Source organism: Rhipicephalus sanguineus, chromosome 8 (assembly GCF_013339695.2).
Source record: "Rhipicephalus sanguineus isolate Rsan-2018 chromosome 8, BIME_Rsan_1.4, whole genome shotgun sequence".
Taxonomy (NCBI): Eukaryota; Metazoa; Arthropoda; class Arachnida; order Ixodida; family Ixodidae; genus Rhipicephalus; species Rhipicephalus sanguineus.
Genome location: NC_051183.1, coordinates 155124950 through 155143267, shown reverse-complemented (window position 1 = coordinate 155143267; position 18318 = coordinate 155124950). Strand labels below are relative to the sequence as shown.

The 18318-nt window shown below is 48.7% G+C and overlaps 1 protein-coding gene across 1 annotated transcript in view; it reads right to left on the bottom strand.

The window, feature by feature from the left end:
- Positions 1-7212: 7212 nt before the first annotated feature.
- LOC119402420 (staphylococcal nuclease domain-containing protein 1) overlaps positions 7213-18318 on the bottom strand; it is a 143847-nt gene continuing 132741 nt past the window's right edge. Inside the window, exons 16-17 of the mRNA XM_037669565.2 lie at positions 9258-9506; positions 7213-7342 (exon numbers count right to left, since the gene is read on the bottom strand). Of these exons, the coding sequence (XP_037525493.1) occupies positions 7277-7342; positions 9258-9506 (315 nt within the window). The 3' untranslated portion in view covers positions 7213-7276. The remainder of the gene's footprint in view (positions 7343-9257; positions 9507-18318) is intronic.

Here is an 18318-nt window from a genome sequence, read left to right as displayed (position 1 = left end):
ACGGTGCGCCCAAGTAAATGCGAACTTGGTATGGACGAAATTGACTTCTTGGGACACCGAGTTGGCAGGGGCAGGTTACAACCACTGGGGAAAACACTCGACAAGATCGAAGCTGCACCACGTCCTTCAACCAAGCGACAAGTACGCGCCTTCCTCGGTTTGACCGGGTACTATCTGGAATTTATCCCGAATTACGCAGAAGTCAGCGCTCCCCTTGCAGAATTAACCCGGAAGGGCGAAGCTAACTTGGTCAAATGGACAGCAGCGCACGAGGAGGCTTTTCGAAGCCTCAAACAACATGTCTCCACGGCACCGATACTACGACTGCCAAATTTGCACCAACCCTTCGTACTTCGAACGGACGCATCGGACACAAGTCTGGGAGCAGTGTTCATGCAGGCCCACGAAGGCAAGCTCCACCCCACAGCTTATGCCAGCCGAAAGCTGCTTCCACGGGAGGCCGCCTATAGTACCGTCGAACGCGAATGTCTCGCGTTGGTATGGGGAATTCAGAAATTCTCCATGTACTTGTATGGAGTACATTTTTGTGTCCAGACAGATCACCAGCCACTGAGTTATATCCAACAGGCAAAACAGCTGAACGCTCGAGTACTTCGGTGGAGTTTACTACTCCAAGAGTACCAGTTCACCATTACGCATATTAAAGGGGCCCTGCAACACCTTTCTTAATTATATTGGAATAGTCTCATTATTGACGTATGACTCTTCACGAGTCATATGCCGCAAAAATGTTTCGAATCCGTCAAGTCTAAGTGGTGTTACCAAATTATAGAGATCACGTTCCGCAGCTTTCTCTCTCAACTCAACGCAGTGAGCGCGCGGAAAGCTGCGCGCGGCGTGAGGGGAGGGAGGGAGGGCGGAGGTGCGAGGAGGCGACGTCAGCGCCGGCGGCATTTTTTTCATTTTTTTCTCTCTGGCGTCTCGGCGCAACCACGTGGTCTGTGCCGCCACTTCCGGTCGGCTTGCGTCGTTCTCGTCGAGCGGAGTCGATCGCGCTGTGTATCGCGCATGGTATCGCGCGTGCTTGAAAACTGCGCGTCGGTTTGGTAATGTTGGGTGTGCACCTCGAACGCCGTAGTGTTTTCATCACTCTGCCAACCATGGAAGGAAACGTGCGCGCTCGTTTGGAACGAATGACAGCTGAGGTCGGTTTCGGCCCATACTCCGATACACCGCCTCGTAAGACGGCACTGGCAGACGACCCCGAAGCGCCGCCATTACCGGACGCCAGCATTGTTATCGGAGACACGCTGCGCCCGTGCCTCGGTCGGTCGTGAGAACGTGCCGACGATGCAGTTCTCAGCTGACGAGGCAACACTCGAACGGCTGCCACTCTCAACGGCAACCGGCGATGGTCAAAAGCACAGAAATATTCACGTTTCGGCACTGCGCATGGCGAAGAAAACGGAACCACGCAACTACGAGCAGACGAGCTGTCGGTGAGACCGGAAGTGCTAATATTAATGTTTGTTCGGTGTTTTTAACGCGATAACATAATATAAACGTACATATTATCTACTTATTGAACTCAAAATTAACAACGAAAGTAATAATGAGGGTGTTATCGTGATTATAACATCAGCCAATGGTGGAACTGCCGACAATCGCGTCATATTTTGCGGACTAATACATCATTTGTCGAGAGAAGAGGGAGCGATTTTCAGCTGACTTTGAGAATTTATTGTAAATTCCAGGCCGTGCGCATCGCTATAATATTTGGCTCGCGTGTTCTCGAGAGCCTCGACTACCGATCGGCAGCGCTTTTTGAGCATGCTCGAAAAGTGTTGCAGGGCCCCTTTAAGGGCAGCGAAAACGTGGGAGCCGATTACTTGAGCCGGATATAGTTCTTTGAGGTCTGGGGAGCATGTTAGCATTTTTTTTTCCTTTCTTCGTTGTTATATTTTTGTATGTGCGTATTTCATTGTATAAGAAGTGTATCTTGAGTTAATTTTTCTGCTTGGTGCACCGGTCGTTCTTACATGTCGTAATGCACATGGAAGGATTTCACTACAGTAGAGGAGCGCAATGGTTCCGTTTTGTTTCGTAGTATACAGTCGTGCAGTGTATTCTGTATTGATGGGTGCCGTGTACGGCTATTTCTTTTTCTTGTTTGTATGGCGCATTGACATTGTTGTGTGTAACTGAAGCTGGTACTCTAATAATTGTTTTTTGTTGTTAACTTGATGCGCTCTGCCTATTATCTTGTGTAAGAGAAGGACAGTCCTTATTTCTCCATTGTTGGTGGTGTTCCGTTCCTTGTTGTCGAAAAATTGCCCTCCGTGTGAGCAAATGTTATGAATAACATTCTGAAAGTGGGGGGCAATGTCACGGACGGCGATTTTTGCGTCCCGGCGTCACGGCGAATTAACGGGCGCCGCTCTTCCCCGCTGACGGGCGGGAGCCGCGTACTCTTGAAAAGAGCCGGGAAGTGCTGAATGGGGTGTCCTTCTTCGAACGTCGCCGCTGACGATTGATCCTTTGTACCTACGGCGGCGGCGGCAGGATCTTGCAAAGGCCGCGAGGTACTCCGAACAAGCTTTTGACTTCAAGACGCTCCGGCTGAGAGCCAAGCAAACTGACCGTTCCCACGGGAAAAAACTGGTGGACAAGCCGTATGGCAGCACCCCAACAGATTGTCGCCCTCGCTCAGTTGAGGACCCTCTCCTAATTAAAAGGGGGTGTGGTCAGTGTAATTTTAGGGCGGAGTTTCGAACGATGAAACGCGCATGATTGGACCCGTCCCTTGTTCCCCCAGGAAAAGGATGAGGGGACACGAGGATGATTTAAGCGCAGGATTTGGCCCTGCTAAGCAGTCTAGTCGCTTACCAACATGGTGTAGAAGCAGATCAACAAGTATCTCTTCTGGAAGTTTTAGTGTGGCTCTGTATCGGCTGGCCACCTAACTTAGCTGTTCGTCTCGTCTAGTTGTGACGAGAAAGTAACGTCTGCATCGTAGACATCGGAGCTTCCTCTCGGGTTAGCTCAACCTGCCCGAGATCGCCTTCAAGCACTAGCCTCCCGGAAACACCAGCGTTGCAACACCACCGACATCGCAGTCGTGCCAGAACTCTCTTCGACTTTTCGCATCCGATCGTCGTGGACGCAACGCTGCCGGTCATCACACGTATGCCTTCACCTGTTTATCCCTTCGAACTTTCGCATCAATAGTCTTAGTGTTTGTTAGTTCTTATGTAGTTCGTAATCCTTCTCTCTTGTAAGCTGATTTATTGATTTCCTATGTATTTTGTTAATCGTATGTATTAAGTGTTGATGTATTTTGTTAGTTCTAATAAGTGTTCCGCTACCGTTCCTTGTGCTGCAATATCACTAGAGTAAAGTTGTTTTGTTTTGTTTCCCACGTCTCTGATCTCTTCACTGTCTCTGCTTACGTACGGAACGAACTAACCTGCTGTCATCCCGTCGCCGACTTCGCGCTGGCGTCGCTGGTGGCAGCTTGTAACAATCTGTTAACGTGATTCCTCACTTGCCTGTTTGGGGTCGTCTTGCAAAGAAATTTGACTCATCGGCGTTTCTCTGTGATAGGCGGCGCCAGGATTTTTTTACTGGGGGGGGGCACCCACGACAAGTGGGTGCCTTCAGGGGGGCAGGGAGGCTGGGAACATATGCATTGTATTTTGACTATGCTTGCTCTTGGGGGGGCAAAGGGGGGGCAGGCGGAAATTTTGGGGGGGCTAGAGCCCCCCCTAACCCCCCACTGGCGCCGCCCCTGGTGATAGAATACTCTACTGCCACGGCCCACGCACAGTGCCTGGGTTCGATTACCGCTAGAACCCAGTCTTTTTTTTTTTTTTTTTTTCTCATCGCACGCGATAGCTGCGACGAACAGTGGCGGCGGGCAAGGTCACCAAAATTGGCTGTTGTGATCTCATAACAGTTTACGCTGTAAAATGATTACAAAAGAGTTACTGAACCTAGTGGCATTCGTGAAGCCACGGTACAGCAAGTACTGTATCGACAGTGAAGGCTGAAAGGGTACGACACAGTGCTCCTGCCTGCCATTGTGAGTTCAATCCAATTGAACCTGTACACGCACAGATGAAGCCAGGTGCGGCAGCCAGCAATGTCACGCGTAAGCGGACAGATGTGGAGATGCTCCTGGTGTGAGGTTCCACCAAGACAACAGCAGAACACTGGGCGAATGCGGTTCGGCATGTGATCGACACGGAATTAGCCACCACGGGATATGGTCGTACAATTGCGCATGTTCAACCCATGATCATGCATCTGAGCGAAGATGGCATGGGCTCTGACAACTGCATGTCTGATTCAGATGCGCTTCAAGAAGTCCAAGGCTTGCACCTATTTACCGGTGACACCCCCCCCCCTTCAGTTAAGGTAAAGTGCTCCATTTCGCTTAAGTATGTCCGTTTCTATACGGATTCTGGAGGAGCCTTCATACATAGCCCTAAAGCAATGCCGCTTCTGCGTATTTTATTTATTTATTTACAATACTGCTACTCTCCTTCGAGAGCGTGGCAGTGGTAGTCCGGTCTACGGGCTTTGTATATAAAGACAGATCGTAAACCGATCTGCCATCGGGGATGGAGTGGACTGCTTGCAACGCACTGCAAGTAGACAACCAGTTTGCGCTCGTGGAGTTTCTGAATGTCTTTCTTACTTGTGTCTTCGTCTTCTGACGCAGTTTGAAAGTTTATCGTAAAACGAAAAAGATATTTAGACCTCATAACAAAACACAATTACAAATGCGCAATGATATTTCATGATTCATTTCGAACATTAATGTTCACACCAAAGTGGTCCGCCAATAATTGTTCCTCACAAAAAGAGGCCCCAATCATCTTGAGATTTCAGTCCGTATTCAATGGGCAGGCGCATATGTACCCCGACAGTGCCTTCTTCCCTCTTCTTTCTTTTTAATCCCTGCATCCCTTTCCCCCAGTGTAGGGTAGCAAACCGGATGTGCATCTGGTGAACCTCCCTGCCTTTCATTCATTTCCTTCCTCCTCCTCCAAAGTCCGTATTGGGCGATGTCGTGCCCTTTGTACACTCTTCCCATACAAATACCGGAGCCCTTTCTCTCCCCATCTGCTCTCTTCCATGTTGCTTAGTCGTTTAGTCTCTTTGAAACCAATTTTCAAACCGTTGAAGTTGCTGCAGGCTTCAGCACCACACCACGTCTGCATGTCGTACAGTAAATTATAATCTGTACTTTATTACACTCAAACCTCATTATAAGTCACATCTGCCACGGAAATAACTTCGTTATATTCGAAAATTCGTTATGTTTATTTGTAATACTGTATGTGACACTAGTCTTCACCTACTTCGTTATAACCGGTAATTCGTTATATCCGTGTTCGTTATTTCGAGGTTTGAGTGTCCTGTTACACCACGCTATTTTTAGGCGTAGGGTAAACTGTAGGGTAATAAAAAAAGTTGTGTAGGGGTAAAGTACGGTAATTTTGACCGCGACGTAGGGTATTTACCAAAAATTGGTTGGCAACACTGCTGTACATGATGAGACACATTGCCTCGCAGGCAGACACATCATGTTTGTCCATGGTAAGTGGCACTCTCGTATAAGCAGGTGCCTACGCTCCGTTTCATGCACCAGCTGCAACGCAATGGAAGCTAGCGAGACTTCTTGCAGTAGATGCGCTCGCACCAAGAAATATTTCAATTATTTTACCACCCGTAATGAGATCTTTTTCGTTTTTAGACTGAGTAATAAATGAAGATGCTTTGTGCCTTAGAAATAAACAAACCCCATTATTTATACGGTTGTCAGTATGTTGTTCCGGATCGCTTAGCACATCTTTATTTTCGCTTCGTGGCCTCCACGTTCAGTTCCGGTAGTGCGCAGCCAGAGCCAATCGCGGACGCCACGTTTAAGACGACGAAATCCTAACGCAAGACACGCGGACTTGCACATTTTGCTGATCGAACATCTTGCATAGCTTCCACAGCATTGCACCTGATGTATGAAACAGAGTATAGTACTATCTCACGCCAGTCCAATCAGAAACCTGTCCACTGCGACAGTGTTGTCCTGTATGGATGCTGCGATGACGCTCTTACAGCCAATAAAACCTTTATATAACCAACATTTCCGATGGGTGCTGGGCCCTTTCATTCAAAGGGCTTTGTGCAATAAGACGAAAGGAAAAGAACATACCAGTACTACATCATCAAAGTCAACTCCTTTATTAAAAAAAAAGAAAAAGAGGGGGCAATACTTTACTGTCATGTATAAGTAACCACTGTATGCGAGAACAACAATACAAAAAAAGAGAATCTATGAGAAGACACAGGCATCGCCAAATTAGGCCATCTGTACCATAAACGGGGAAGCCGTTTCTTTTAATGTCAGAAGACACTGTTTCGTTGCAGACCACATTATATGGGTCAAACCTTTACAAAGCACGCTGAAACAGAGCAATAGGAGCCATGCCTTTTCACCAAACTACTACACGAAGACTTGCACCCCAACAGTCGCTTTGTAGATGGTTCAAGGAGCAAGCCCACAGGCAAACAAAGCCAGCACGGACAATCGCTAATGTTGACAATTCACTGCCACTTGGCAGCGTCGTTTGAGACTTTATGTATATTAGGCAAAACTGCACACTGTCGAGCGATGCCGGCTGGTACAGCCGAGACCCGCAGAGGATGCTGTTGTACACGTCACGTTGACAATGTTTTGATGCCAGCCAGGACCCGGACATAACTTAACAATGCAGTAACACAACATTGATTACATCATCTGGAAGCCTTTCCTCCCTAAGTGTAAAGAGTGAGAGCGAGTGTGACTGCTACGGGTGGCATGAGTTCTGTGCTTTACATTCCCAAGCTCTCTGTACAAGGGGGCAATTACTACTGGTACTACCTGGCACAGGGTCCCGACCCATGCCTCACCACAGCCATTGAAATGGGGCACAAGAGCGCTGCCCGACATTTCAGTGACGCGGCAGGAAAAAAAAAATAAGAGAGAAAAGAGAGAGACACAGACAACACATGTCGATGACGAGCAATGCACCTCCCCCCCTTTGTACGCCAGTGTTCTTCAAAAGAGAGTCTTCACAATAAAATGAGGGGAGGAGGCTGCAACTCTGCTCTCCCCCGTGCTTCAGCCGGAGCGCCCCGCCTCCGCGGGCCTCCTTGACAACGGGCGAAGAGCCGCTCCTCCTCCTCCACCACCGGCAACAACCCGAACCCCCTCCTCCCCCACACCACGGGTGTGCGAGGCAGAAGTTGACTTTGCGGCGACAGGTCCTCCTCAGCGGCCCCAGCCAAACTCCTTGGAGTCGTCCTCCGTTACGTCGCCGTAGCACCAGAGGTTCAGCTGCGCAGGTGGAGGGCACAGGCACAATGAGCACAAGCAAGCCCAAGCATTTGACTCATTTAATGCAGAAAATAAAGACTGGAAGGACAGAAGGTTGCGCAAGATGGTAGAGATTCATTGTAGAAGTAAAGCATGGCCGCAACAGGTAAACGCACAGCACAAATGCTAACTATCCTCATTAGAGGTCCTAATGTTTGTACAATCAGCTTGATTTCATGCATATTTACAGGAAGATTAATTCATTTAGCTATTCTGCTCTTCCAAAAGCCACTCGCCTTTAGAACAACCTTCCTAACACTATTAGTTCCGAGCGTGACCAAGATTTCAGCCATCTTCTAACAACACATTTGTTAAAATAATTCTGCATACCCTAAAAATTAGTTTTTTTCATTGTATCTTTCATCATTTAACTGCAATTTTACGTTAAATATTCTTTTGTAACAGCCAAGTTATGTTGTTTTAATTCTGTAATTATGTTTGTCTTTTATTGAGCAAATTTTATTGTATAAAGAGCTGTGATGGTACAAAGTATTATTTCTTGCCTCTTCAGTTTCCTTTGTTGTATAGTGTACAACGCAACATTAACTTGCATTCCCACATATGTTACTGTAACCTTTTTTTTTTGTTCTCACTTCTGCATATATTTGCACCTCTTCCAAATGTTTGTAATTATTCTAATAACGAATTTTTGGGGGAATCCGTCAATTTCATTGTATACAGGTTTAACTGTATAGCCAGTCCTGCACTGTAAGTGGTTACATTACAAATGGTCTAAGCTGTAGTACATCTATTCGTTAGATTCGAATACTCTGAAATTTTGGCAAGTGCAAACTCATGTCAGAGTGAATTCAATTACTATAATATTCGTTTGAACATTCACGCAGGCCTAGTGGTTAAAGGGACACTAAAGGCAAATAACAATTTATGTCAGAGTGAAAGCCCAATGTATGACAACTTCTAAAACGGCAATATTATCAACAGCAGTGCCCTACTTACCGAGAAATTAAGCTAAATGTATCACACGATGAGCGCCACGAGTGGGACATTTTCGAAGTGATCCCGATGACGTATGGAAGTCGGCCTACACTAAATCACTAGTAATCAAACCAGCAGCAGTAAAAAAAGAACATTCCGAGCATCAAAAGACGTAATAAAATGCTGTTTGTTCGTTTCAGCTTGATTCATGGAAAACAAAACCTCCGTGGCGTTGCCATGGGGAACGGCGCGCGTGGTTCAAAGGTTCCGTTTTCGCCGAACTGCGCCTCGCCCGTCTCAGTGGTAGTTTCGGGATCGCGTACTGCCGTGCGTGTTTTGCGCGCTCGTGAAAGTCGCTCTGACAGAAAGTTCAACAAAATGCCGCATGCGTGTGATATTGCCGGATGCCCGAATGGTGCACAACGCCAGTGCTGCAGCAAGGAAACCGGTGTGTCTTTTCCTGGGTGCCGCGGAATGAACCCTTACGCTCGAAGTGGCTTTCATGCCATTGCGCCAGTGTGCTAAACAGTCAAAACCTCGGCGTGTGTGCTCGCTGCCCTTTCGTACTGAAGATTACGAGACCAACCGCAACTTGGTGAAGGCTTTGAATGTGCCCATCCGAGCAAGTCTTTGCCGCAGCGCCGTTGTTGCTACTGTGGGTCCCGCTACTTCCGCTCGGCTGCTACTAGTGTCGGCGGCCGCGCAGTAAAAGCGGGCAACGTTGGGCACGGCAGCAGTGACGTATGAAAGTCGTATTTTCAGGCGGGAGATTTGAAGCGCGCTAACGTGATGCGGACCACTAAAAGCGTGATTTTATTTCAAAATAAGCACTTCCTTGGCACAAAAGCAGCACTACGAGGTTTCTGGACCGCTATTTCAACAATCAACGTCGACTTAATATTTGCCTTTAGTGTCCCTTTAAGGAGAGAGGATGACTGACCCGCTTGGCCTTAGCAGAGTCCCTGGCGGCCACGTAGTCCTGAAGCAACTCCTGGAGGTGCCGGTCACGGCGCTCCTCCAGCAACACCCAGCCCTCCTGCAGCAGGGTCTTGCCAATGTCGGTGCCCGACGGGGTGAGCAGCGTGACAAACTCCTGGCCACCCACGCGGTACTCCACGTTGAGCTGCAGCTGTGGCTCACCCGACACTTCGTCCTGGAATGCCTGCACGGCATCCTGTGCCTGCTCGGGCTGCAAAATATAATGCAGAAAGGAAACAGGGATCATCCACCGATGCCACCTGGGCAAGCGTGTAGACAAATTACTACATCACTATTAACAAGAGACACACAGTAAAACCCCATTACAACTAAGCCATATCTGACATGAAAACATATTCATTATAAACATACCGTGCAACCTCATAAAATATACGCAAGAAAACTTTGCATGTGATCATACGCAATCATATGCAGAGAAACTACGTGCCAACTGATACTATGGCTTACCCAAAAGTAAGAAATATGCAATTACCTGCATGTAACACGAAACATGTTTGACAAGAAAACCAAGAAACATTTTTATTCTGTGGAATGGGATGCCGGAAATCCATCACTCTCGTTTGCTGTTTCAGCGGCCTCGCAGCAGTAACTGCAGTTTCAAAGCCAGCTAAGTGGAAGGCTGATTTGTCCATGAAACCTCATCTCATCCAGTGCTCGCGCAGCTTCCTCTAGTCAGGGACATGGCACATCCTCCAGCTGGTTTGAACCTAAGAGATGATTGACGTGGCAGAGGTGAGGGCTTCAATTAATGCCTTTCGGACCTGCAATTTGGGCAGGAAGTCCAAAAAATCGGACGCCGAAAAGTTTCAGCGTCCGAAATTTCAGACATTCTTATACATTGACGTCTATGGGGCTGGTGCCGGTGCCGTGAAAGCGTCCGAATTTTTGAGCATGTCCAGAAAATCAGGCGTACGAAAAATTGGCAGTTGACTGTATCGCACAAATATTGCACATTGTGCGCAATTCTGCTGCTTCCGCCCTAAGGAAGCTGGGCTCCGCAATGGTTCCAATAACTAGTTCCGCATCAAGGAATTAAACCAGCCGAAAACAGACGAACACAGGAAACAATGAAGGAGACAGGAAAGCCGCTTTTCTGTCTCCTTCACCGTTTCCTGTGTTCGTCTGTTTTCGGCTGGTTTAATTCCTTGATGCAATGCACCAACTAGCCCAACAACGAGTTCTACTAGAACTAGTTCCGCGATGCCTAGTTCGAGCTATGCATATGCATACAATGTATACCGTTGTATACCGTAGAACCTTGTTGATACGTTTCCGCTTAGCATGATTTCACGGCCCCTACGCTCGCAATCGCCAAAACTAAAAATAACCCAACAGAGCTACATGTTAACGCGTTCCGGTTAATATGTTCCAAGAAAATATGATTGTTCGGCAGCAACGTTCAGCACCACGGCAAACTGCAGTCGTATGATACGTTCTGCAGCCAAAAACTCTCATTCAGGTGTGCAGAAAGGCACCTCTCATGTACTTGTGAAGCGCCGCTGTGCCTAATTTCCCCCCTCTGTGCCTTCTCTGAATTACTAGACCGTCCCCCTTCATGTCTTCTACGAATTGCTTGATTGCACCCTCAGCCTTTGCCTCAGCTCTCTGTCAACCACACACCGACCCGAAGTAGGCGGTCACGCTGGTCTACAAATCTTCAAACTGCTTTCAAAAAAGAAAAAAAGTGTTTTCTATAGCACAGCGGTTTCATTCTGCAATTTCATTGAGCACTGCAAACCCTTCATCTGCAGCACGGTACGTAGATACGTACTTGTTCCACACACTTTTGTTCAGACCCCATGGCTACAACAGCCTGGGGAACATTGCAGAGCTAACAATGCGGCAAAAAGAATGGATGCTGTCCAACATCTCCAGTCCACCATGGTTCGCTACGAGACCTACGAAAGCGCACATGGTGCACTTGCCATCATCGCTACATAACACGCCGCACCACGTAACCATAGTAGTGCCGCCATGTGCCCAGTGCGTATGGCCGATAAGACATCATTTCTGCCACGCTTTTCTCCCAGAGCGCAATCATTTTCTGCCCACCGCACGGCACACTTCCTGACATTTTTGTCTGGCTGGACAGTTCCGCCTACCTGCCCGTCACCAGAGCCTGCCAGGACAAATTTGTTCGGGAAGATTTCTGGAAGGTTTCTGGCTATCAGTCGCCAAAAAGAGACGATGCGCACTCGCTGCCATCATTTTAAGGACCCGACGGATCACAGTACGGGCACTTGGGGACTTCACCTTCGGTTGCCATTATGACGGGTGTTAGGTTCTAAAGCCCGTTTCGCCACGCGAGATGGTGAGATTACGAGTGGCGCCGAACATACCGCCACATGTCTCAAGTTAAAAGAGAACGCTAACTGATCAGCACGTGTGCGTGACGTAGTATGCGATAGCCACGAGCAGCTGTCTCTTTTGGGGACTACCACTTTCGCGGCGAGATTTTGCATCGTGTTGTGCCTCGATTCTTGCATGCACTGCACAGAGTTCAACTTGCTAAGCCGTTAGCGGCACGGCAGTTTTGTTTATGGATGAGGCGAGTCACTTGATCTTGCGAACATACGAGATCGTATCCCAGCTGCGTATGCTTGAGAATATTGCTTCAGCTCTTCGGCAAACCTACCCACGTATTTCCAAGCGGGCCATGCAGAAAGAACAGACGCTCATGCGGGACAAAGTTTCATTTGCTGCCACGGCGGTAGCGTCTGTTTACGTTTACGCTGGCTGTCCCATCGTTCGATTTTGCTATCTTCAGGCATCTTCGGGTGTCTCTGGATTTCAACACATGTGACCACGACATTGTTTCCTGTGAAGTTCGAAAATCGAAGAGCCCCTCTATGTTTCTTGAAAAATAAATGTTTTTTGCCCCTGCACCTCAAAACGGTCTTGTCAGCCTGAATTTTTACTGTATTCGGATTACAGTTGACCCCGGATATATCGAATTCGAAGGGGATCGCGAAATAGTTCGATATATCGATAATTCGAAATACGAAATATGCGTATTTAAGGCTTTAATTAAAGCACTGCAGGCCTCGACACAGTTTTCTGAAATCGTAAAAAGCGCGAACATGACTATTCGCTCACATATGCTAAAGAACAAGGCGAGAACTTCTTTTGCAAGTTAGAGCACTTTATTTCACACGAAAAAAGTCTGTCAACTTGTCTTGTTTCTTGCGCGCCGTGAATTCATCAAGTCATCGTCAATATTATATAAGCTTTCCAAATAAGTAAATTCAGCACCTTCCACCACAACAGCGGTGATCGACGCTGAACGCTGATGCGAGCTCTGTAGCGCGGTAAAGGGTTTAGCGATGGCAGCAGCGGCTGGCATCTTCAAACCGCACGGGTCCATTTCCGCAGCACCGGCAACATAAGCTATGATCTCGGCATTGATGCAGTCAGAAACAGCTACGTCGTTATCTGCACCGATGAAGTCACTCGCTGTGCTCCCGTCCGATACGGAGCCCGGAGACGCTAAGTCGCAAAATTCACTCACGCACCGTACGCCGTAGTCGGCGGTCATGACGCGCCTCAAGTCGTCACCTGGCACCAAGGCCCGTAAGGAAACAGTGCACGACGGTGCTTTACTTGATGCTGTTTCAAGCACCGGTCATCATTTTTATCGCTACGAGTGGGACAATATTTAGTTCGCCTCCTGAATAACGATTTATCAAGAACAAAGCGCGAAGTACACACAGTACACGTTCTGCAAGAGACAACGCTGCACCGCTGCACGAAGAAACATTTCTCCACCGTCGACATGTTGGCGATACCGATGGCACTTGTGGCTTTGCAGAAGGCAGCCGCTACTTTCGCGAGAAATGCGAAAAAAAAAAAAGCGTAGCCTCTGAGATTGGCGTTTTAAAACCGAAAACTAAAAATACGTCATGAGGTTGCGGATCTTGAAGGCCATGATTTGTGGGCCCGCATGCCATCGTGCGCGAAGAGAAAGGGAAGGGAATGCAAACATTACAACAAGACTGCGAAGTCGCTTCGAATTCTCATTTTGGTGCCCTCGGCAATCAGCCTCTTTGAAAAACACTAGCCCATGCGTTAAAACCTGCGGACCGCGCGTCAAATATACCGGTGAACTGACAAGCGCTGCGCAACGAACTAGAGCAACGCAATTTCGTCACCTGCGCGCGACGGGGGATTGCAACTTATAAGAACGCGGCCGAAAAATGATCAATAGTTGTTAGGAAAAATGCACTTTCTGGGCTTCGGCGCGGGGCAGCGTTCGATATAGCGGATGTTTCGCTGTGCGGGAGTTCGATATACGTGCACACCAACCCCATACTTTTGCATGGGAAATTCAAGGGGATTTCTCAACTGTTCGATATAGCCAATAGTTCGATATATCCGAGTTCGATATATCCGGGATCGACTGTATAAGCTTTCCCGGACAGTACATTTATTTTTCTTTTTTTTTCGGAAACTTATCAACGAGGTTCTACTGTACCTGGAATCTTGCGAAGTCCATACATAATCAGTTGACCATAGGAGCACGAGACTGCAACCAAGGACTATGATAGGCATTCAACAAGTGAATAGTACACATTAGCTGACATGCACACGATGTACCGTTACGGCTTAGTGGGTAACAAATGCATTAACTTAAAGGAAAAGATGGTAATCAATGCATTAACTAAAAGGAAAACAAGCTCGGGGATTCATCTTAACTACGTTTAAATAGAAACTATGGCTTATCTGGGTCTAATGAGATTCCACTGTATATTCGTAACACTGTCAATGGCAATACAATTCCTTTTACTTTGTCATAATAAAAAATTCACTATACCTGGATTCGTTATCATGATTAAACTCGGCGCAAAAGATACGAGATACAAACAAAAAATACACCGAGGACAGGCGCCGGACTCTCAACTGATCCTTATTCACGTTGACACACTCATATACATGCATGTGGTCACACAAAAAAAAAAACGTGCAAAGGTAATAAAAAACATGCAGGGTTCTATCACGCTTGCCTGCTCAAATACGAAATTTCTTTTTGCTGCAGGGCGATGGACGGAACGCTGATACATGAGTTGCTGTTATGAATGTGAAAAGCCTCTATTATCTCGCGAGTTCCCTGTTTATTATTCCTGGCGATGATGTTGGTTTTTTCAAATCGAGGGGCGCACCCGCACTCTCTGCAGTGCGCGCCTACCGTATTTACTCGAATCTAACGCGCACCTTTTTTCCAGGAAAACGAGTCCAAAAATCGCATGCGCGTTAGAATCGAGTACCGAAAAAAAAAGAAACTCGGTTATCGTATTGCCATCGACATTTCAAAATAGCCGCCTCCTACGCGCCTTTGCCATTTCTGTCATTTTTTCAGTTCGTACGTGTGCTGAGGAGATTGTCATCCCGTTCTGCGTTCGCATCGACAGCATGGAAGTGCCGACTCCAAATACTCGACGAGTGTACCACGATGCCGCATTTAAAAGAACAGTTATTACATGTGCAGAGAGACGGACGGAAATCGGGCCGCATCGCGGTCGTTCGGAGTTCCCGAAACGTGCGTGCGAGACTGGCGCAAACAGACGCAGATTTTTTACAGCAAAGCTTCACGAAAGGGTTTCAGTGGACCAAAGCAGGGCCGGTTTCCCGAAATCGAAGAGTGTTGACAGCGACAAGGAGTTGTCCGACAGCGACGAGGATTGATCCATTATGCGACTCGTATCGCCGCCGTAGTGGCGACAATTTTAGCGGCGAGGCCTGCTTTTTGACTTTGTATTTTACTTTTTTGAAACATTAGTTCTTTAAAACCCAAATACTTGTTCTTCTGAATGTACGAAGTTTGACTCCTACGGACTTTTTTGTGCTTTTCTCTCACGAAAAATGGGTGTGCGTTACAATCGATGTATTACCGTATTTACTCGCGTAATGATCGCACTCGCGTAATGATCGCACTCGCGTAATGATCGCACCCCTAAATTTTGTCGTCTAAATTCGATTTTTCTTTTTCCCCGCGTAATGATCGCACCCCGAACTTGCCGCATCGATATGTCGTGTGCCAAGTCTAGCCGATGATCATCGCGTTTATCATCTGTCGAATGTTGCGTTAATAACTCTTCCAAACTCGCCAAGTGAACTGCACGCACCAAACATATTGTTACGTGAGTGACAGTCGCTTTTACAAGTCGCTATTCACAAGATATATTTTCAAGAACGGCTGCAGCGCTGAGCAATCCGGCTCCGAGCTCGAGCAGCTAACGACCTTCGTCCTCTTCGTCGGGCGCACACGCGCGTCGACAATATGGATTCCGGCAGCCTACATGTAGCATAACCCCCGGCGCAAAGGCGCCGTCTCGGCGCATCTAGGCGTCAACGTCATTGGGCGAGTGGTACTGCTTCAGGCGTGCGACGTGTACGATGTCGCTGGCATGCGGGGTGGATGAAGACGACGAGTCAGCAGGAGCGATTTCATAGGTGACGGGAGTCACCGCACGAAGCACTCGGTATGGCCCTGTGTACCGAGAGAGCAGTTTGTCGGACAAGCCAACGTGCCGGGTCGGAGACCACAGCAGAACCAAAGAACCGGGCGAAAAGTGTACGTCGCGGTGTCGTTGATCATACCGACGGCGTTGGTTCTCGTGGGAGGTCAGAAGGCGAGTACGAGCGGCTTCGCGTGCATGAGCGGCCGGCTGATAGCGTCCAGGGCGTATTCAGTGGTCGGAGCTGCTGGCAACGGAATGACTGTATCAAGGGGCAATGTGGGTTCGCGGCCGAACAGCAGGAAAAATGGGGAGTAACCAGCCGTGTCATGGCGCGAGGAATTGTAGGCAAATGTCACGTACGGTAGAGCAAGGTCCCAGTCGGAGTGGTCTGAGGAAACATACTTTGAAAGCATGTCGGTTAGGGTTCGGTTCAGACGCTCCGTGAGGCCATTCGTTTGCGGATGGTACGACGTAGTGAGCTTATGCCGCGTTTCACATGAACGCAGGATGTCCGCTATGACTCTCGATAGAAATGTGCGGCCACGGTCCGTGAGCAGCTGGCGTGGAGCACCGTGTTGCAAGATCACGTCGCGAAGAAGAAAATCGGCGACATCTGTGGCGCAGCTTGTTGGAAGAGCTCGTGTGATGGCGTAGCGTGTGGCGTAGTCTGTGGCCACAGCTATCCACCTGTTGCCAGCAGAAGACAGGGGAAAAGGGCCGAGTAGGTCCAAGCCGACGCGAAAGAAGGGTTCGGACGAAATGTCGAGGGGTTGAAGGCACCCAGCCGGAAGCGTCGATGGTGTTTTGCGGCGTTGACATTTCTCACACGCCGCGACGTATCGTCTGACGGAGCGTGCGAGACCTGGCCAATAGAAGCGACGGCGGATTCGGTCGTATGTGCGGGACACACCAAGGTGACCGGCAGTTGGAACGTCGTGAAGTTCGTGGAGTACAGCGGAGCGGAGGTGTTTGGGTACAACAAGCAGCAGGGATAGTCCGTCTGGATGAAAGTTGTGGCGGTATAGCGTACCATTCTGGAGTACGAACGAGCGATGAGATCGGTCCGAAGGTGAGGCTTCGAGGCACTCGATGATAGCCCGTAAGGATGCATCACGGCGTTGCTCGTCGGCTATGTGGGTCAGTTGGGAAACGGTGCACACGCAAGCGTCGGTGTCAGGGACGGTGCGCGACTCGCCAACCGGATAGCGAGATAGGCAGTCGGCGTCCTGATGCAGGCGTCCAGACTTGTACGTCACTGCAAAAGTGTACTCTTGCAGTCGCAGAGCCCAGCGACCAAGTCGACCTGTGGGATCCCTTAATGATGAAAGCCAGCAGAGCGCGTGGTGGTCGGTGACTACGGAGAAGTGAGTGCCATATAAATATGGACGGAACTTGGAGACCGCCCAGACAAGAGCAAGGCATTCTCTTTCGGTGATCGAATAGTTGCGCTCCGCAGGTGTAAGGAGGCGACTAGCGTAGGCGATAACGCGGTCGTGTCCCTGCTGACGTTGGGCGAGGACGGCTCCGATCCCGTGACCACTGGCATCAGTTCGGACCTCAGTCGGGGCGGATGGGTCAAAGTGGGCCAATATAGGTGGCGTCGTCAAAATTGTGATGAGGTGAGAGAAGGCGGCAGCTTGAGTGGACCCCCACGAAAATGGGACGTCTTTCTTTAGAAGATCAGTAAGTGGTCGAGCGATTGCTGCAAAGTCCTTCACGAACCGCCGGAAATAGGAACAGAGTCCCACAAAACTCCGAACATCTTTGGCGGATTTGGGTACTGGGAAACTGGTGACGGCACGAATTTTCTCAGGGTCCGGCCGCACACCAGAAGCATCAACGAGGTGGCCCAACACTGTAATCTGTTGGCGGCCGAAGTGACATTTCGACGAGTTCAACTGGAGGCCAGCATTGCGGAAGACGTCGAGAATAGCCGACAGACGCTCAAGGTGGGTCTCAAATGTAGGTGAAATACGAGGACGTCGTCTAGGTAACAAAGGCATGTTGACCATTTGAACCCTTGTAGCAGAGAGTCCATCATGCGCTCGAACGTGGCTGGGGCGTTGCATAGACCGAAGGGCATAACCTTGAATTGGTACAGGCCATCGGGAGTGACGAAGGCGGTCTTTTCTTGGTCTTTCTCGTCCACGGCAATCTGCCAATAACCGGAGCGAAGGTCTATGGATGAAAAGTAGCGTGCGCCATGGAGACAATCGAGAGCGTCATCAATGCGGGGCAAAGGATACACGTCCTTTTTCGTAATTCGATTTAGATGCCGGTAATCGATGCAGAAACGCCACGTGTTGTCTTTCTTTTTAACCAGGACGACGGGTGACGCCCAAGGGCTCGATGAGGGCTCAATAATGCCTTTAGCTAACATCTTGTTTACTTCTTCTTGAATAATCTGGCGCTCCGATACGGACACCCGATACGGTCGACGGTGAATGGGAACAGCATCACCTGTGTTGATACGGTGCTGCACAAGAGAAGTTTGGCCGAGTGGTCGATTGTCAAGGTCAAAGATCTCGCGGTAAGAAGCCAAAAGGC